At 42.1% G+C, this 21,809-nt stretch overlaps 1 protein-coding gene across 2 annotated transcripts in view; it reads right to left on the bottom strand.

Annotated features, from left to right (window-relative positions):
• Nucleotides 1-21,809, bottom strand: part of LOC120549600 (protein jagged-2-like) — a 67,775-nt gene that overhangs the window by 27,333 nt on the left and 18,633 nt on the right. For both annotated transcript variants that reach the window (XM_039786618.1, XM_039786617.1), the window contains exons 3-5: nucleotides 20,295-20,352; nucleotides 7,610-7,864; nucleotides 6,288-6,348 (exon numbers count right to left, since the gene is read on the bottom strand). In XM_039786618.1, coding sequence (XP_039642552.1) covers nucleotides 6,288-6,348; nucleotides 7,610-7,864; nucleotides 20,295-20,352 — 374 coding nt within the window. The remainder of the gene's footprint in view (nucleotides 1-6,287; nucleotides 6,349-7,609; nucleotides 7,865-20,294; nucleotides 20,353-21,809) is intronic.

A 21,809-nucleotide genomic window follows, 5' to 3' on the forward strand; every position in this document is an offset into this window, starting at 1 on the left:
AAATGTCCCCCAATAAGCATGAAGAATCCATGGAGGACATGTGGAGTAGAAACGTCCAGAGAACACAGGAGAGTTGATTGAGTCGCAGCCGAATGTCATAGCAGTAAACGGCCCGACAGAACGTCTTCATCAAGGTGGATGACACGTTTGCTGCAGCTCCCAATCTTAGAACACACAGTGCCAGGGGACATTCCTGAGCAAAGAGATGTGTGTGTGTGTGTGTGTGTCTGCGCACAATATATATATTTTTCTTTTTTTTATCGTCATCGCGATATCAACTTGTGCTATAAACACATCGCTAAAGGGTGCGACACGTCGCGAGAGACACTGAGATTTTTTTTGTGTTAGTTGAAAGAAAATATTGGTAGAAAACTGCAGTCATTTTTTTTTTAGTGGTGCCTTTTATATTCAATTCAATGTTCAATGTGTTCAATAAAAGACTGTTGGAAATGATTTCCTTTCGTTTGTTTTAAATTCAACAAGCAATTTGTTGTATTTTAGCAGAATGCAGAAAGCAGCAGAAATGCAGACTTGAGTACACTAATATATTTAGTTATCGCTAGTAATATCGTTATTGTGATACTCAACGTTATCGCATATCGGATATTTTCCTCATATCGTGCAGCCCTAGTGTGTGTGTGTGTGTGTGTGTGTCCGTGCGTCCCCTATCATGCAGCTAACAACACATGCAAGCATTCAGGTTCATACTTTACTACATTTTTCGTCTTTGGCTGTTGCCGTGAGTAAAATTTCTTTTCTGATTCTGATTTCTGAAATGATTTCTGTCCTTAACTGAACCCTAACAACTTATTTTTAACTGATTTCTTTTCAGTAAAAATTGACTCAAATTTGCTTCGAACATTAAAACGTGTTTTCAGTAGATGTCGACTCGTCTGTATCTTGAAATGACAAATAATAAGGCATGTCCCTGCACTACAATCAAGGGAAATCAGGCTTTTAAAAAATACTGCAAACAGGCTGCAGTCGAGTATTTTTCTCACTTTTTATATGAAATAGGGCTGCAGTTAAAACGTATTGTAATCATTGATTCATTTCTTCATCTTTAAATTGCTTGTTTTATCCAATGATAAGATGCTGAGCACTCCCTAAAAGACAAACATGACTTGCTAAGGAGCTTTTTTTTGTTGCAGTTGTGTCGTGTCGCGTGTCTTCTCTCGGCCCTCTGCCTGTGTCGCCAGCTCGGTGGAGGTCAGACTTGGAATGAGCGGAACGAGGGGTTTGTGGAGCGACGGGTTAGTCCTCTCGAAGGGGAGGCCAGCGAAGGGTTAGCTAATCTGTTGGTTTATGGCAGCACTCTGTTATTCCAAGGCCAGTGCTAACCTTGCCCCACCTGTCCTGTCATTTCTCCGTCGGGGCTATTTTGGGGAGCAACCCACGACCAACAACCCCTCCCCCCCCGTGCCTCCACTCCGCTTCACAAACACTTCAAAATGGACGCCGACCAAACGCGCCCAGCAGCAGTATAGTGTTCTGCAGTACACTGGGAAGCCTGGGACAGTGGCAGACTGGAGGCAGGCTTTCGAATGTCAGCCCTTTTTTTTTTTTGGGAATCAACTAATATGTGTCTATTCATCCAAATTGCATACGACATATTTCAATAATCTCTACTGTTTCCTGTTAGTGCAGACGGCTTTGGTTTTTGTTTTTTATAATTTGGGACCTTTAATCACCTATCACACTATATATGACCTAGAAAGGTCTACAGTATATGGGTAGTTTATTTATGAGTCACATGATAAAAAAGGACCAAGGTTTGCTTATGTGAAAGCATGCACGACAAGTTTTTGTGTCATGCACAATTTGTAAGCTGAAACGCCTTAAACTGCATGCACGACCGCAACGACTTTAATCTGCTCTCGGTATGTGCATGTGTGTGTGTGTGTGTGTTTGACAGTGCTGTGTATTGTTTACTACAGTATGTGGTGTTGTCCGGCACTGCGGTGTGGGGCGGCGGTGCCCTGCACACTGTCAGCCGTGCCGCAGCGGTAGCAGTGTGGACAGTCTGTCTGGCTGCAGTGGGGGAGAGCAGGGAAACGGTTTGCGAGCAGCCACAGGCAAAGGGTGGCATTACCCACAAGCCCCGTCGCCGGGCTGCTGCCGTCCCATCAATGGAAGGGGGGCCGCGGGGGCCAGCCGGAGACGAAAATATCCCGCCTGCCCACAAACCCCCGCTCCGCTGCTGCCCCTCAGACAAACCACACCCAGAGGACGGGCTGGCAGGGCAGGGGCAGAGGTAGAGGGGCCTGTGTGTGTGTCTGTGTGTGTCTCTCTGTGTGTGTGTGTGTGTGAGGGACCGCTGAATTATTTACAGGCAAGCCTCGCGCCCAAAATCCAGCGGACGGACTTAGCCCGCTGTTGCCTAGCTACATGTTTAGTAGTGTCACATGAGGGAGCGTAGGTTGTGAATGCGCTGTGTGTAAGAAACAAGATACCAAACACACATTTTTCGTTTTCCTCAGCCAGGCTGTTTCTCTCTCTTTCCTTTTCTCTGTGTTTAACCCCTTCAGTCTGTATTTCTCTTTTGCTCTCTTTCACTTTCTCTGACATCACATTAAGCCTAATGTGTTCAGTCCATGTCATTGTCATTGTATTGTGGATAACTCAGGGTTAGTACAACTTGGGTCTTAATTTTGTAGTTTTGGACATAATTTCTGTCAGCTCCGACACCTTTTTATATTTGGTTAGAAACAAGCTCAGTGGTTTGAGAAAATAATCGCAGCTTGAAGGTATAGTTTAGATCTGTTTAAGTGTGGCTGTATGAGCTCCTTCTCCATAGTCAGTATGTTAGTTACAGTAGACGGGGGTCGGCCCGCCCCCAGTTTGGAGAATCAGGCAGGAGTACCGACACGGAAAATAAGCAATGTCCTGCTGTGGACGGGGGCAGCAGATAAACACATTTCAGACACATAAACAAACTGACTTTTGGTGATACCAGTATCGGAAAAGCATCTGATGCTGCCTAAAATGCTGGTATCAGAATCGGAAAGTACTGGGTTTGAGCACTGATCTGATACCACTTAATTTAGCTTAATTAACAAAATCTACTTTTTTTGTTCTTTTCTGTTATGACTGATTGTCAAACTGAATTGAAGTGGCGTTTATTGTTTGTGTTGGTTCATGTTTTACAAAGGGTTTAACTACAATGATAGCAATCCTATCACATCCATATGGGTTTAGTAGAATACTGCTGTTAAAACATAATAATATATATGTATTTTTTAACACACTGGTATCGGATCGGAACTCGGTATCAGTCGATAGGCAAGTTCAGGTATCGGAATCGGTATCAGGAAGCAAAAAACGGTATCTGACCATCTCTAGTCAAAAGTCACACAATAACACAAACTAACTAACCGATGGAGGCAGCGGTAGAGCAGCAACTCCTGTGTTCTGTGAGGTAAAATGCCTGTTTTTGTCAAAGGAGTCTGGTGGCTTTGAAGAGAGCAGAGATAACGTCTTCAGTTCCCCATCACAAAGGGCTGTCTGACAGCAAGGTAAAGCTGTAAAAATACTCTAAATATAGCGTCCACTTAAACTGATATAGATGTTTTTAGGTGTCTAAATGTGTTTATCTGCTGCCCACCGTCCACAGCGGGACATTGCTTATTTTCCGTGTCAGTACTCCTGCCTGATTCTCCAAACTGGGGGAGGGCGGATCCCCATCTACTGTACATGTACATGTATTTTTGATTTTGTATGTCTACACTTGTGTATGACTTTGACTCTGTTTTTTTATATAAGCCATTACAGGTTTCTAACACACCCTCACATGTATTTTTGTATTTCTTCAATGTAATTTTTTTTCATGCTCTGTTAACAAATAAACTAAACTACTGGAGCTAACACACTGACTATGGAGAAGTAGCTCATACAACCACACTGAACAAACATCTGACCTATCTCTTTAAGGTCCACTTGCTAGCTTTTTCTGAAACTTTTGAGAGATTAACATCCAATGCAAACAGACACACTGCTGTAGGTTAAGGTGTTACAATCAGCTGTTGGCTGAAGTTTCATACACATGATGATGATGATGATGATGATGATGATGATGATGATGATGATGATGATGACAGCTCAGCCATCTCCATGACAACTGTCAAAACTCCATCGACTGATGATGACTATAAAATGGAGTTAAAAGCTAAAAAATAGTAGCTTGTAAGTGGACATTGAATGAAAGATTATTTTGTCAACAGCTATTTCTAGGGTTAAGAGTGAAATTTGATTTTCCTGACTATAGTTGTATAATCCATAGTCTCGCTTTGCCAGACCCTCCTCCAAAGGGGCGCCGAAGCAGGGTCTGGCTACTCAACATAGAATTCGGGGGTGGGAGAAAAACGTGCTCTGGTTTAATGGCATTTCTTTAAACCAATCAGAATCGTCATCGGCGCTGCTAAACTCCACACAGAGCCGCTGCAAAATAGTTGTGCGAGAGAAAACTCCGATTGGACAGATAGTCTAGCTAGCTGTCTGGATTCACCCTGCAGAGATCTGAGCAGCAGCTAACCATAGTCCTCAGAAATCCACTGGATTTAAAATTCTAACACAAAGAAAGTGGAAAGAAACGGAAAATACATGCATCCGGCGGAATTTCCTGCAGCACCGGAGCAATCCCGGAAGTGGAACGCAAAGGATATGGACTATATAATCCATAACTTTGCTTAAAACCTGCTTAAATTTGTACCCATCGTAAAAAGGTATCGTGATTCATTTGCATTCTCTCATTCTTGTTTTGTGAAATGTTTTTACGGTGTTATGGTTTTATGTCTGGCTGCCAACTAGCTTCTAAGCTAACAGCTGCACATTTACACTGATGATGTCAATGTGTCGAATGTGATTATCTCACATAAATCAACAACAAAAAGAGCTTTTATTCTCTCTGTATCCATCTTCTAGTTGGATGGATGATGATCATCTTCCTGTTTCTCAGCACTGTGTGTGTGTGTGTGTGTGTGTGTGTGTGTGTGTGTGTGTGTGTGTGTGTGTGTGTGTGTGTGTGTGTGTGTGCCACTGATTGCGATGAATCTCCAAATCACATGTTGAGGCACATTCCAGGGTGTTCCTCTCTCTTCCAAATCCTCCGGCCATTTTTCAATGAGAAATGTCAGCTCCTTTTTTTTGTTTCACGAGATCTTAACTAAATCAAACCTGTCTCGGTGTAAATCCCTCCTCTCTGTCTATTCTCCTCTCCTACTATTTCCAACAAATACTTGTCACTGTGAGTCTGTGTGTGTGTGTGTGTGGCTTTTTAAAGCTCACGCGCTCCACTGTGTCTAAATGTACAGTCAAGTTCCACATGTAATCAAATCTAAATGCCTCTCCTGTTCACATAACTGCTACAACAAACGCCTTGTCAGCCTTTTTTTCATTCTTTTTATAAATGCTCATAGTCCACTGTGCAGCCACATTACAGTCATGGAACTGGACTGTTCTCCCTGTGTTATTTTTTTTTTTTAAGGTGGACACAATTTGACAGTATTTGTCTAACTCCGCTCAATATACTATATGAGAAGCCTTTCTTTCCTCCTGTTCTACCCGTTTGTCATTATTTCCCAGCTGCAATCTCCACTAATCAGTTATTTCGCGGGGAGTTCTTTGTGACACCAGAGAAGATATATAAACACATAAATAAAGTGTTATTTCATGTTGTCAGTCACCGCACCACACCTGGTTGGAATTCATGTGATGAGTATAATTAATTGACACGGTATGCGTTCACTTTCGGAACATGGTTAGGCGTTTACACTGTGAGTGTTTCTATTCTTGAATATTGAAAGTATTAAAAGGTGTCAGTTTAGCCGAGTTAGCCCCTTAGCCCCCCCCCCCAGCTGATAATTGGGTGGAATCAGGCGAGTGCCAGCCATAACAGGACCCAGGATAGGAAGAGGTGATGTGGGCTGCAGACATGACATTAGAAGGGGTGTGTGTGTGTGTGTGTGTGTGTGTGTGTGTGTGTGTGTGTTTGTGTGTTCTTTAGAAACAGGAAGCAGAACAATGGCTTCTGGATCAGAGTGGAGCTGGGGATGGAGGTGGAGGGATGGGGGGGTGCACTTCACAGAACTATGATGGGGGGGGGTGATTACAGACTGCTTGGTATGTTAACAACAACCACCCCGGGCCCCCGCCCCATTGCCCTCCTCACCATTCTGTTGTGTCACCACTGTTATCCTCATTAAACTCTTTCCTTTCAAACAGGAGCATATTTTACATCACTTGACAGCCAGGTGAACAGACAATAGAAACTGTGGGGGGAGGACACTCACTTGCACTCCCCCGGCACGCTGCACGTTCCATGCTGCAGGCTGCATCCTTGTTTGCAGATGGCTTTGGGGAGAAGAAAGAGAAAGTGGCGAGTTAGTGTTAGTTCCAGAATCATCATTTTTTTATCAGCATGTTTAATCCCCAAATCATGCATCCAATCATTTCTAAAGGTGTCGTCCGGCTCCTTTGTTTTGCAGATGGTGGAATCGTTAAAATCTCATTTCCTGTGTTTTCTTGTTTGTGAAAAGGCAGAGAGCCTGTGCTGTGGTAACAATGGATGGCAAAGTTGTTGCCGGGAAAAATTAAAACATTCTTTGAATTCTTGCGAACTGACACTTGACATGAACTTCAATGAACTTCCAAATGTTTTCCGAAAAGGGCAGTAAAGGAGGAAAAATCCGAGGAAGCTTCGTCTTTTCAAACCTACTTTGGGAATTTTTTTTGAACCCTCTGATTTAAAAAATATTTGCAGCACAAGAACTTTGTAGTTTCACTGTGTTTTGCTTTCCTACTTAATTGGAGAAAATCTGTCACATAATTAGCATTTAATTTGCTTTTTTTTCCTTTTCCTTTCCTCCTCCTTTCCTCCACTTTCCACTTAAGAAAAAAAAAGTCTGCACTGTCAGTTTGACAAGTACCGAGCCCTAATAGTACTAATACAATAAATTGAGCTATTGAAAGATCAGTAGAAGAGTATAATGAATGCAGTTTTACAGATTTATTTTATCATTTTATTAGAAGGAAAGGAAAAAATAAAATGTTTTTTACCAATTAACTGAAGGTTTCGGTATGACAGCATATAAGGGCCATTTTAGATCAAACAAATAAAAATAATTACGAAGTCGAAAAGTTGTGAGATTTTTTTCTCGTGAATTTATTACTTTAATCTAGAAAAAAAAATCTCCGAATATAGCTCCATTCCGTGGCTCCATATTGCTATTTCTTTTTAATACAATGGCCCTAATACGCCATTGTGTTAAGGTAACTGTATAAAGCTTCATATTTATATTGAATTATAATTATTATGGCTATTTGTAATTGGTAACAGATCTGCTAGATAAAAAAAAACAGTTTATTGTGTGTAGGCACGGAAATGTGTCTTGCAATACATGCTCCAACAATTAAAAAGACAACTACAACATGATGACCAAAAAAAAAAAAAAACACATCAGGCATCATTAAAATGTTAAAATGTATATGAGTGGTCAGAGTGGTCATGAATAGTCATCAACTTATAAATATATGGGGGGGAAACGGTCACTTTTCTGCCCTTCTGTACTGATTAAGCAAAGATATTGACAAATGTTCGGCGTCTTCCCTGTACCTGATTTGCAGTCGGGTCCGGTCCAGCCCTCCATGCAGCCTCTGTTCCCCAGCTGGTCGCACACGTAATGGCCGAAGTAGTCGTCGCGGGGACGACACACTTTGTTGCACTTGCTGCCGTAGTAGTTTTCGTCGCAGCGCACTCGGATGGTGTACTCCAGGCTGGCGGTCGAGCTTTTATACTCCACTGGCTGCTTCTCCTCCCCGGGGTTGATCATCCCTTTGTGGATGCTGCGCTCAATCAGCAGCTCATCATCTTAAAAAAAAAAAAAGACAAACCAAATCAATGTTAAAGCACTGACACTGCTGACTTCTTTACGGGGCATTCAGACCAAAAAAAAAAGAGGGATCCGGCAGGGGGGGATTTGTATGACGTCCTGTTGTGTTCTTAAACCCCCCCTACAAAGCACAAGTAGACTTTATATTTCACAATTAGTTTTCCATCAGATCGTTTATAGATAATGTCGTTTCCAACGCACTTGAAGGCAGCTTTATTTCACAGGAGAGAGGGAAAGAACAAAGACGAGCAAGACATAGTCTCCCATTGCCAGACCTTCCTCCACAGCGCTGTGGAGAAAGGGATGGGAGAAAAACTTTCTCTGGTTTATTGGCATTTCTTTAAACCAATCACAATCGTTTTGGGCTGAGCTAAGTGCCGAACAGAGCTACGGTGCCTCTGCAAAATAGCCTAGGGAAGGAACTTGTTTTGGTGGAACGTGTCAAAAGTAGTTTTAGTCGTGCAACAGAAAACTACGTTTGGACAGATAGTCAAGCTAGCTGTCTGGATTTACCCTACAGAGATCTGAGGAGCAGTTAACCATAGTCCTCACAAATCCACCGGAGTTTAGAATGCCAACACACAGAAAGCAGAAGGTACCAGACATCTGGTGGAATTTCAGGCGGCACCGGAGCATTCTCGTAGAAGAGGAACGTCGTGGATGTAGACTAAGCGAGACATAGTGAGTCCTTTGTTGTTGCAGGAAACATTCAGCTGTTACACAAACTCCCGGGCAGTTCAGTGCTTGTGTTTTGTACCCTCATAGTGTTTTAAAACCTTCTTGTGGCAGCAATAGAGGCAGTGAAGTTTTCCGTTTCCTGTACGGGACTCTCACACACCGCCTCAAACCATAGCTCGAAACACACCAACAAGTCTGATCCATGCTTAGGCCTACATGATTGGCCACCACAGTGTGACGTGTGGTTTTGTTTCTCCAAAAGTTGAGTCGGTCTAAACTTTTATGGGTGTGCCCCCCTGCGGCAACCACCCCCCCCCCGCCGCAGCCTAAATGCACTACCCCCATTCAAAATGAATGGAAAGACCTGCGTTTCTGCCGGACCTGAAACGTCTGAACGCACCCCGACTCAGAGGGGATTAATGAACATTCAACTTACTCATCGACAACTTTTTCAGCACTAAAGAAAGAAAGAGAAACACTCGACGGGTCAAGTATTTGGGTCAGTTAGATAGGAAAGCATAAACAACAAAGAATTCTGAATGACATTCCAAGGAGCTAGGGCTTGTTCCGGTTATGGGATTTGACCCCACAACCCGGTGTTTCAGTGAGATAAGATGGTCCATGAGGCTTCGAAGAATGCCTGTTGTTAGCACACATCAGAAGGGAAGGTGTAACCTCCCCTCAAACATCAATCTCTTCCAGTAAGAAGAATGTGGAAGAAGAGAAAAAAAAGAGGAAAAAGGGGGAAAGAATAGGAACACAAAGCGAGCACAAGCAGAGGTTGTAGGAGCTAGGTCTGCGAGGGCTTGATAACCCAAATGCTTTTTCACTTTTCCTGCTTGGGTGAAATACCCCCCTCCTCAGCTTCCCCCCTCTCAGGATATCCAGCCCCGACTCCATCGGAGCCAGGCCGGAAATAATAAGAGACGCGGAACAGACGAGGAAGGGCGACATAGGAAAGGCCCTTTAGCTTGTTCTCAAGGAACAGTGACCCAGCATGCTTTGCTGCTGTGGCCCGGCCTCGACTTGACTTTGACTTGATATTCATGACTTGAGACTTGACTTAGACTTGAGTCAAATGACTTGAAATGACTTGACTTTCTGTTTAATAAATATATATTTTCTCCCCCTCTGATATTGAGGAGTTAGAGACCGAGACCTCTGATTCATAACTTAATAACTGTATAATAATAATAATAAGTAAAAATATACCGTCTTTTGGAGCTAAAAGCTAATAGTCGCCCCGTTCTGCTGATGTCTTTGGTGTCTTCGTAGCCCTTACAGAAGGTTTTGTATCCAGCCTGGAAGTTCAGTTTTTCGGGGTCTTTGTGCAATTAATCCATACTGTTACATCCAAGATTGATATACTTTATGTCCATAATTTATGATTTTTTCGGCCGTTTATCTCTGCCAATTGCCAATAGCTCTGATGCAAACCATCCATATTGTTTCCCATGATGCTTTGGGAGATGCTTGTTTTTGTCTTGTAAACCAATGATAGGCAGGTCCGTCACACATTGTGCCCATATAAGGCCGGCAATACGTCATCCAAGGGAGAACAAAGATTGTTTATTGTGAGGAGAGATCGCTCGAAGTCAGAATAGTAAGATGTGACCAAAGATCGTCTATTACCGTTCAAAAACGTTCTACAGAGAAGAATGGCATTACTGTTTTGAGTTTTGGCATAAGTTTGTGCCAAAAATTTCTTTTTTGAAGAAATGTAAATAGTTTGTCCTTTATATGAGTTATAATGTTCATTATGTTTATTTTTGCACTGGATGACTCCAACTATATAGGAGAACTGTTTTAGACAACACAAATGCTTGTGTAGCATTGCTGTGTGTGTGATATCAATGAATATGACATTATTATTTTGAGTTTTGGCATAAGTAAACGTCATGAGGGCAATTTAGGTATTTTGTCCACTGTATAAGTTATAATGTCTATTTTTTCACTGTTTGACTCCTAATGCATATGAAAACTGATTTGGACAGGAGAAATTTAAAACTGTTCAGATGTATGTGGCTTGGACACAATGTCTTTTCAATATTGAGTAGGAAAAAATGCAAATAAAACTCCAGCAGTTCATAACCACTGTCTTTAGCTTGTTTAAAAATGGAAACTTTTGTATGACTTGACTTGACTTGCTTGACTAAAGCTATGACTTGACTTGCTTGATTGTCACAAAAAATGACTTGGACTTGCTTGAGACTTGAAGGTTAAGACTTGAGACTTGCTTGTGACTTGCCCATGTGTGACTTACTCCCATCTCTGGTATTTGGTCAAAAATACCATTATATTAGATTTTTTTAAGTAATCCAACCGGTTTTTGAATTGTTTATTTAGTTTAAGAAGGAGGAGAATTTTCTTAACCCATACCAGGGAGAATGTGTAGTTTCTTCCAAAAAAAGTAAGTACGTAAGTAAGTAAAACAATCTCACTTAAGCTTAACATTCAGATGAACGGTTTAAGAATTAACTCTAATAATGAATTCTGAACTAATGCTTAAACCTTTATATTCCACTTATTTCCTTTGTATATTCAAATATTGTCGCAACGGCTGAAGTTTGACACTGTAGGAAAAGAATCCATTTTCACGCCGTCCTGATTTACTGAGTCTCTCTGCGAGCTAACACACTGCCACACATTCCAGTCCCACACCCACCACCTGAAACACTCACTGCTGTTCATCTCCAGCAATTAGATATAAAAATATAGACCAATCATGGGCTCTCTCTGTGCTGGAGGAGATGCACTAAGAGAGGCCGTTGTTACTAGGGAGAGCAGCAGAGAGTGGGCCATATGAAACCAGCTTATATAAACAAGCTTCAGATCGGAGCAGCTGATCGTGTCCAGAGCAACATGATTGTCTGCGTGAAGAGATTCTTCATTTTAGAAAACAAAGCGTGACTACTTTTTTTTTTACTTATACATGCAACAAGCTGCTTATAACTGGAGAGTCTCGTTCGGGGTTGCTGTGGCACTTTGCTCTGACCTTTGACCTCTTTACAGCTTGTCGCTTGTAACAGTGGTGATCTTTGGACTGGAGTCAATGCAGTGTTCACAGCGCCACTTAAACTGTTTCCCTTCCACTGACATCTGATGTGTGGTTATTTTTTTGTAGAAAGACTGTGACGTGTGTGCTTCTAGTTCCCATCTGGACCACATGGATGTGTTCTACACAATCTACAGAAGGTCTCACAGTCATAATCTCTATTTCAAGATTTCAAGAGAATCAAGATTTTCATTTAAATAATAGACTGAGGGAACACAATGGTGATTGGGCCTATGGCCCACTGATGAAAGCATTTGCAGCATTAAGCTATGAGCAGTTACACCAAAAAAGGGTTTTTTAGAGGCCTGAGGAGGTGAAAGTATCCAAACCATCACTTCTCTCGGGTGTAGATGGATGTATGGCTGGATAAAATTATTGTAAAAGCAAACCTGGAATGAGAACGTGCCAGAACATCCCTCGCACATCAACAGTGACTCAGCGATGGTAACCTGGTTGTCAAGCACTTGTTTTGTTATATGAAGCGTCTTCCTCCAGATGGTTCAGTTCTGCACCAACAAACTTTTACAGCCATTCGTCATGCTCAGTTTTTTCTTAAGGCAACTCAGGGTTTCCCCCAGAAAAGTGTCTTTTTCCAATTGCTACGTTTTGGTTTTTAAAGTGCTCATATTATGCTGTTTGGCTTTTTCCTTTTCCTTTGTAGTGTTATATATCTTTTTTGTGCATGCTATAGGTTTTCCAAAGTCCAGCCCAAAGGGACTTTGGTGCGTCACTTTGTAACACATGCTCGCCTAATGCTCGCCTAGCTGCTAGCGTGGCACGCCCTCATACTTCTGATTAGCTAGCAGTGCTTACCTAGGTACTGAGCATGTGTGACTCCCAACAAAGATGCTGTAGCTAAAACAGAGAGCTCAACACACAGGGTGAAAAGAGGAGCTGCAGCAATGTGTAGTACAACAAAAATATGGTGATTTTTGAAAATTAAACCATGTAAACCTATTCTGGTACAACCTTTAAATACAATTATGAACCTGAAAATGAGAAAAATATGAGCAATTTAAGCAGAGTTTTGAGTCAAAAGCAATCTCCGTGCACACAAGTGTTTTTAGCTCCAGTAGAAGAACTAATCTCTGTTTAAACTAACACACCCAAACCGTATATATCTCAACATTCTGGTATACTGGGCATAAACAGGAGGCAGCATGTATACTCCGCCCATCGCTGGTAGTTACCATGGTAATATTAGTAGCTCAGTCTCAGAGAGCGAGACGTCGTGACCGATAAGACCCAACCAGGAGACGAAACATTGGCGTCAGTGTCGGTGTTGCCAAAGGTCTCCGTTTGCGGCCGTTGGGACTGCAACACAACCCTGCAGATTCCAAACCAAAACAGGTCAGAAGTGTTTTCCAAATTTGAAATACCAGAGCAGTGTGAATGCTAGGTGTAAATGTGGCAAAAGATATTTGTTTTTAAACCAAAACGTGGCAATGTAAATGTAGCCTAAGTCAGTGCTAAAAGCTAACTGGAGATGGAAACTGGAAAATATGACTACGTCTAAGTTTCCAACCGAGCCGCCCCTCTGTAACTGTAGTTTAAAAAACGTCTTAAAAATACATTAAAAAATAATTGGCAGTGACTTAGGCCTGGAGGGGGGCAACTTGGGCCCAGTGGGCCACCAGGCTTGCAAAACACTGGGGGAAACCTTGCAACTGTAATAAACCAATCACTGTTTCATTCTTTAAATGCTTAAAATGATAGATAAAAGATGCTGAAATGACCAATAAGTCCTCTCTTCTCTCTGTGGATTTGTTTTAACATGCTTGGTGCTTCAGCTGGGTGGAGTTCAAATTATAAGGCACAAGAAATTGCACTTAATCAGCTTTCAAATGTCATCCTGTGATTGCCAAACTGCTATGACTCTTTTATTGCTGCATACAGCTTGGCGTCACACACTCCCACTTCAGTAAAGATGCAAATTACCTCATTTTCATTGCTTGCATCAATCTTGATTATTATATGAGCATGTAAATTGTGGTAAGGAGACATAAATCTGTATCTGAGATAGGCTGTGCAGTTTATGTGCCAATACTATATTCCCTACTCTGTCTCTAGCTCTTATCCCCAAGCCCATTGGTTCCTACTGATGATGTAAATCTGTAACAATAGCCCACTTTTTTTTCAAGGCTCAGTGATTTTCTTTTAAACAGCTGGGCACTGTAGTTTTTATCAAACATTACTCAAACAGCAGGAAATAGTGCATTTGTTGGGGACTATTTTCAGCAGTGGATTAATCCATGTCTGGTGCTGTAGTGTGTATTTGTGGCAGCAGGACGGTGTAGGTTTACCTTGCACGGCAGCTGAATTCCCACAATATCACAAGATCACGCAAGAACGTGTGTTCGTTCAAAACAACATTGGCTGTAGTGATAGACAGATGGTTCATCCAATCACCTGCCAGGTATGTTTTTGAAAGTGCCTGCAACTTTTACAAACAGTTTCTAATGAGGGCTTCTCAGACGGTTCTGTGGTACAAACCATCTGACGCATCAGGTTAGGTGTGTGTGGGATTGGGTCAAAAAAAGCTAATTCTCCGCGGTTAAATTCATTCACTATATAGTCCATTAAAAAATACCCACAATGCACAGCTAATTTGAGTGTACATACAATGTACCCTACATTTTACTCCCATATACCACAATACAAAACGGTCGTGTTTACCCGGAAGGGAAGAAGAAGCAGAAGGACCAGTGAAAACAAAACAAAAAAAATTTGTATCGTTTTTTCTCAACTTGTTCAACGTTTTTGTTGATTTTTTTTCGTGTATATGCAACATCACTAACAATTTACTGATAAATTGATAATGTATTCCTAAAATAGAAAACGTTACACTTCGTAACGTGTTGTATTCTTTACACGAGATGTGGGATGGGTCCGGATTGACTTGTCGTTTGGTCTGGATGCAGACCTCGGTCCGGACTTTGAGAAGCCATGATCTAAGGAATAGTGAGTATGTGAATGAGGGAACAGTTTCCAACACAGCTACAGTATCAGGCTACATCACCAGACTTGTCCTTTAACCCCTGGAGTCTGATGGAAGACTCTCCAGTACAGATGTTCCACTGCTATCAGCACAATACCTGACACATAGCCAGTATGGCTACAGTATATATCTCTACCCTCCAGTGAAGCTCGACGCCAGCCAACAATCCACCGACATACAGAGCCAACAACAGCTCCTGGCCCTTTCTGTTTTGTTTTGAAGCAGGCGGGGGCTTCCTGAAGCATAAACAGCCTTCACAAAGACTTGTTTTTATCCTGAGGGCCTCTCTGAGCTGCAGCCCAGACCTGTTCACACACGGCTGCAGCGGCACACACTGGAACACAGGGTAGGAAGAACTCACGCCATGTCCTCACCTTTCTGTAATCCCATCGTTATTAAAACCATTGAATGATGCTCCCATTTTCTTGTTTGGTGGACTATATTCCTCATGAAGATGTCCTGAGCTAATCTCACAGATTGGTACTGAGGCCATCAGGCATCTTTAAATGGATCTGTATATAAAGCATCATTTATGTTGTTTTCACTGTAATTCATTACACAATTTTCACAATTTTTTATGACTTGGTCAAATAAGATGATGTTTTAACCCTACCCCTTGTCTATATCCACGACACGTCTATATCCAACCCTTGATCAAGGCACTGGCTCAGATCTGGAGTTGGTCCCCGGGCGCTGTGATTGGCTTCCCACTGCTCCCTTGAGGGATGGGTTAATAATTTTATTGTATGTGACAATAAAGTACCTTTACCTTTTGTCGGGTAAATTTAGCTAACTGTAAAGATGGCTGAAAGTGAAGGGGGGAGTGGGGGGACGACAGACCGGTAACGCTAACGGAGGTGTAACGTTACGAATGGCTGTTGTTCTGACTCGGGTGACTGGGTCTGTTTCCCGACGGTTCAGTAAACTGCCGTTAGCATCCTTAGCACCGGCGTTAAGTGCTGACCGGGTTTGGATTGCTGTAATGATAGTGGCTGGCTGGCTGGGGGCTGACTGTGGATGTGTCCCCGGGCCGGGGCTGCTGTCAGCTCTCATCCCGACTGAAGCCTTGCAGCGCCGGGAGAGTGACGCAGACAGACAGGGGTGTGTTAGCTGGCTAACCATTAGGTAGTCGTCTATGTATACAGATAACGTCACTGATAAATAATAATAATAATGTTAACCGTGGTCAAAACAATCATAATAAAAATAACTGAGCGTGTTGAACGATGTCGTAATCTTATGTTACCCACCAAGAATTAGCTAACGTTATAGACCAAGCATTAGCATTAGCTACTTGTCAACCAGCACCAAATCACCCATATATAGAGGTTTTATCCTCGACGCAGTGGGCCCGGGTTTGACTCCGACCTGTGGCCCTGTGGTCTTCAGAAAAAAATTATCTTAAAAAAGAATTGTCCATTACTGTTACCATTACCATTATTCTTACATCTCATTCGAATGAGTTAATGAACCACTGAAACGATTTTGGAAACATTATTTTAAGGTACAAAAGAATCGTTGAATCGTGTTGGATGGATTGATATTGAAATCAATCAATATCAATAAATAAGGTCTCTGTTGTATTACTGTGTTGCAAAGTGGTATGTAATCAATGACAAAATGTGGCAGAAAAGAAGTTGTGTTATACGAATCGTGGGTCAAAAATCGTGATACAAACTGAATCGTGGGTTTGGTGTATCGTTACAGCCCTAGCAGATACCGATACTCTCCCCATCGGTACTGTACAAAATACAAATACTGGCTATGTTTTCAGAATGCTGCCATTTATCTAGCTGTCAAACTTGGTTTTACCAACTTTGTTTTACTGTGGGTCCACTTACTTTGGATATGAAAATCCACTAAAGTGTTCTGAGGGTTTGTGTTGGCAGACAATCAGAGGACTGTGAATGGGCTCTCGGGAAAGACAAAACCAAACTTGATCAGGACATCGCTAGATTTTTATTCCTGTGCACACCTGGCCCATAACAGATGAAATCTCTCTCTCTCTCTCTCTCTCTCTCTCTCTCTCTAATTATGCTACAGTATCACTAACTAACAGGTTCATGCCTGCTTTCTGACATTTGTCGAAAGTTATTCCCAAAAATGTAGGAAATCCCAAACTGAGACAGGAACAGACGAGTGAAAGTAGATATGCAGAGCAGTAAATAACAACACTGAATGTCGCCCAAATGTCTCCTGAAATAAATCCTCCTGGCCATCACAGACAAACAGCCTTAAAGAAAATTAGCTTACTATGAAATTACTTTTATATTTTAAGCTCATCCAGTATGACTTCTCAAAGCGGCAAATAGGTAATGTTTCACTTTGACAGGACACTTGGCTGCTGACAGACTCACTGACAGAATCAAATTTGTAATCACGCAATGGGAAAATACTCAGGCCAAGTGTGCAAGACGGGACACGGCGGTCGAGATGTCAGCACCTCCCCATACCGCCCGCCTGCCTGTCACTGCCTCTCTGCCTCGGACCCTACGAGGATAAATAAAGCTTCTTTCCAGCCCCCACATCTATAGGAAGGCCTGTAACAATTATTAAATCATTGTCTAATTGCAATTTTTTTATGGAATCACCATTTCTTTGTTTTACCGCAATAATTGCTAACATTAGCTAAGGTCCTAAGGCAGGGGTGTCAAACTCATTTTAGTTCATGGGCCACATAACCTTAATTTGATGTCAAGTGGGCCAGACCAGTAAACTACTCCAGATAGATCAGAAACTTTATCTGTCACAGAGTTTCTTGTCAGCTTGATGTTGTCAAATGCAAGTTGCTTCTGCTACGACAGCGTTCTAAGGCCATTGTAAGAAAAAACAATAATGTTTAGGACCCGGGAGAGAGGGGTAATAGTCTGAGAAAAAACTCAGAATTTCAAGGATTAAAGGCGTATATTTACGGAAACAGAACTCGGATATTCTCTGAGATTAAAGTTATAAATTTGGAATTGGAATTAATTACTTCTCTGAATTTTCACACTTTGCAAAGTCATCCAGTGGGCCTGATTGGACCCTTTGGCAGGCCGGTTCTGGCCCACGGGCCGTATGTTTGTGTTAATTTGAGAAAAGATTACAATGTTTTTATGATAATAAAGAGGCCTGTTTTACTTCATAGGCTGTGTACCTGTGTTATAACATTATCTGGGTCACATAACAGTAATATAAACAAAAGATGTATTCTGCAATTCATTAAAAAAAATTGCATGAAAAAGTAATACATAAACATATTTTTTTAATTTGACAGAGAGAGACAATTATATTGTTTAACTTTTGGAATTGTTACAGCTCTATATACAGGTGGCCGAGCGAGCAAAGATGTGAAGAAGTGTCCCAGCGCCAGAGCTGGCATCCAGGCCGAGGCACGGCAGCCTGGATTCCAGTCTGTCACAGGGATTCAGGATAATGAAGTGGCGTGCAGTAGCTGGACAGCTGTCGGGATGCTAATTAGGAGACAGACATCAGAGGAAAGAGAGGGGTGGGGGTCTGTAATTAATGGCTTAACGATGCAATGCCCTCACAGGCTTAATATAGAGGAGAGCCGAAAAAAGCCTGAGTGACCCTGACGAGGGTGAGAAATAAGCTACCTGTCAATCGTAAGTCAGATCTCTGTACGGGGAAAGTCCAAGCCTCAGCTCACAAGTTCGGGTTTTTGGATGGCTGTTGATCTTCTAAGTGCAATATGAACGTGACGTGCTCCCGTAGAGCAACAATCCCAAAACATGGCTCACATCTCCCATTCCTTTGATTTTAGTCAACTGAATGCAGGTTCTTCATATCATGAGTTAGGTTGGCTGTTTGGCTGTATTCTGCTGCAGCTGCAAAGGTGTCAGTATGCTGGACACAAACGAACCAACCAAACTTAGCATTTGCTAGCTCGGCCTTGTTACCGAATCGACAATGTGACATTGTTACAGGACATGAATCAGACCCATCATAGTCTATATTGACGACGGATGTCCGTTACCTTGGGCTTTCTTTGTGTTGGCGTTCTAAACTCTGGTGGATTTGTGAGGACTATGGTTAACTGCTCCTCAGATCTCTGCAGGGTAAATCCAGACAGCTAGCTAGACTATCTGTCCAATCTGAGTTTTCTGTTGCACGACTAAAACAACCTTTGTACATACACATGTTCCACCAAAACAAGTTCCTTCCCGAGGCTATTTTGCAGAGGCGCCTTTGCTCCGTCCGGCGCTTAGCGCCGCCCAAGACGATTGTGATTGGTTTAAAGAAATGCCAATAAACCAGAGCATGGTTTTCTCCCATCTAGCCAGACCCTCCTCCGCAGCGCTGTGGAGGTAGGTCTGGCAAACCTATCATAATATTCAGAATAGAGCGGCAAACCAACAACAATCGTCTCTTGCAGTGGGAACAATCAGATATGGAGTGAAATGAGATTACAAGCAGCCTATCTGGAAGTCAAAGCCAGTAACCTGCCCAGGCAAGCCTTAAGACATTTAAAGGGGAACTTTCTACCTGGACCCTGTGTTCCCATGTTTTTATGTCTAAGTGATTGATGGGAACAACAATCTCTGACATTGGTCCAGTATTAAGCGAGAACGCTGCAGTTGGCAGTCAGCGAAACAAGCTGCAATAATAATAGGACAATAGGACAATTGCACACCTTTAATTAGTTTTTGCTACTGACCGGCTCAGATTATTATTCTAAGTGTCTGACAACGTTATGGAAAGGATCCCAAAGGAGGTGGACCTTTTTCTTAAAGAGTAAGATCCTTTTTGAGTCATTTTATCATCGTAAAACACACTTCATTCAAAGCCAACAGGAATTAAATAAAACTCTCAAAAGCCGTTTTGGTTTGTCTTTCCACTGTTCCAACAATCACCACTCTGTTTGGTTGAAATAAACCCTTAATTCACCCATTTACATGTGAAAATATGCTGGCTCTATACACGCTAAAATAATGTTTATTTAAATTAAGTCTGGTGAGTATGGCGATTGTGATTCCGGTACTGTTTCAAGTTAAACAAAAATTATCTTACTCTTTAATAAAAAGGTCTATCTTTGTAGGATATGCACATCTGTCCTATAGGGTTACATTGCAGCCCAGTTCATGGCTGCTGTTTACAGCGTTCTCGCTCAATACTGGACCAATTTCAAAGATTATTGTTCACATTAGTTACTTGGACACCAATCTATAATAAAATAGGGTCCAGGTTGAAAAAACCTGACATAACCTTTTAAAAGAGTTATGACTAGAGATTTAACGATTGACCGTCTGGTGACCGGAATTGGCCGATTTTCACGTGATCGGCCATGACCAGCGACCAAAATAAATAACATTGTAAAGGCTACCATACACAATGCATAGGAATTATATATAGGCTAGCAAATAATAACAATAAACCCACTATTTTATAGCGATCGATTATCTGTTAAAAAAAATGTTCTATGCAAAATGTAAAATGTTCTATTAAAAAAAAGATAGATATTTGTGTGTGCTGTAAAGTGGTTAGAAAAAATGAAATCGGAATCGGCTAAAATCGGTATCAGCAGGTCAAACTCAATGAAAAATCGGAAATTGGAATTGGCTTAGAAAATTGTAATCAGTGCATCTCAGAGCATGTTAAAGCAGTATGAGAGGACAGAATGATTCCGGATGGAGAGAATAAACTGGGTTTAAATACAGTACAGACGGGTGATCCTTACCATTGCTGTGTGTGCCGTTGTCCCTGTCCCACGCCTCCACTATCACAGTGTACGCTCGCTGAAACACAAAGAGGGAGGGGGGCAGAGGTTATCACAGTGCACGCTAATACAGACACACACACACACACACACACACAGACAGAAACTCAGATATGCCCACTTAGAGACGTAGACTCGTAGTGCACATGATGTGGAGTTTACACAGAAACTCAGATATGAGCTGCCGTCCTTTATAAACAGGCAAACACACAGTCTTGAGTCATGACTTTCAAACACACATATTCTGCATAAGATTGAATAACGGTGGGAAAATAAGTCCTGTTCCCACACTGCTGTCACTCATTAGCTCCCATCCGCCCGAGGCTAGTTAACGAGTACAGCCACTGTGTTGTGGGAGAACAAAACATTCACCAGGAAACTGGAATTTTATTCATTTCATTTTTCGTTTCACAGCCAAAAAAAAACTAAATCCAGTTTTTCTTTGTCACTTCTGGATCTTGATCCGTGACACCGGATCGATCCCAGGGGGCGTGCGTTTGTCTTTTCCTCGGCTCCACAGGGAAGACAGCGCCCCTGGAACTAGCAGGGATTTGATGATTTGCTCAAGGGCACATTGTGTGCTGATGCATTGATTTCCTATGGGGGGAAATTTCGTTTTTCCTGCCTTCTCCACAGGGATGTGGTATGGACTCGGTGTGCCTTTTGAGTTCAAGTGGCAGGGGAAGACACTTGGGACCAACGCCATTCAGGGGTTCTTGCAGTGGTGGAAGACGTATTCAGATACTCTGGTGGCTTAAGCAAACGCAATTTCCCGGATGTTTTTAAGTTTTAAAAAAGGATCTTTCTCTTTAAAATGAAAAGTCAACCTCCTTAGAAATCCTTTCCATAATGTTGTCAGACACTTAGAATATTAATCTGAGCCTGTCAGTGGCAATCTGCGCCTGTCAGTGGCAAAACAAGCACTATTGTAAACGTAAATAGAAGCTGCACAATTTCCCTGTTAACTTACATTGTGGCTTGTTTCGCTGACTCCCGACAGCAGCGTTCCTGCTTAATACTGCACTAGTGTCAAAGATTGTTGTTTTCATCAGTCACTTAGACACAAAAACATTGGAAAATAGGGTCCAGGTTGAAAAAAACTGAAGTTACCCTTTAAATTCAGTGCAGGTAATTCTGAGTATTGAGTATTTAGTGCTGTGATACAGTATTGTGAGGATATTGTGTGTAAAAGCGCAGCATGCCTGCACACTATGCCCTACTTCCCAGCGGAGACAGACTCCGCCATCCCACAGCAACAAACTCAAACTCTGGATTGTTTCAGGTGCAGGGCTATTTTTTTCCATTTTTTTTTCACGGGCATCAGCAAACAAACCAAAATGGAGCTCGCTGTCTGTCAACTGCATGGGGCCGTACGAGCAGCTGTGAGTTCCCATGACCCAAGTGTGACTCAGAGTGACTGAGGGCTGCAGGGAAGATTACAGGGGAGGCGACAAAGTGGTGCTGGGAGAGATTAGA

The sequence above is a fragment of the Perca fluviatilis genome, chromosome 20 (genome assembly GCF_010015445.1).
Source record: "Perca fluviatilis chromosome 20, GENO_Pfluv_1.0, whole genome shotgun sequence".
Taxonomy (NCBI): Eukaryota; Metazoa; Chordata; class Actinopteri; order Perciformes; family Percidae; genus Perca; species Perca fluviatilis.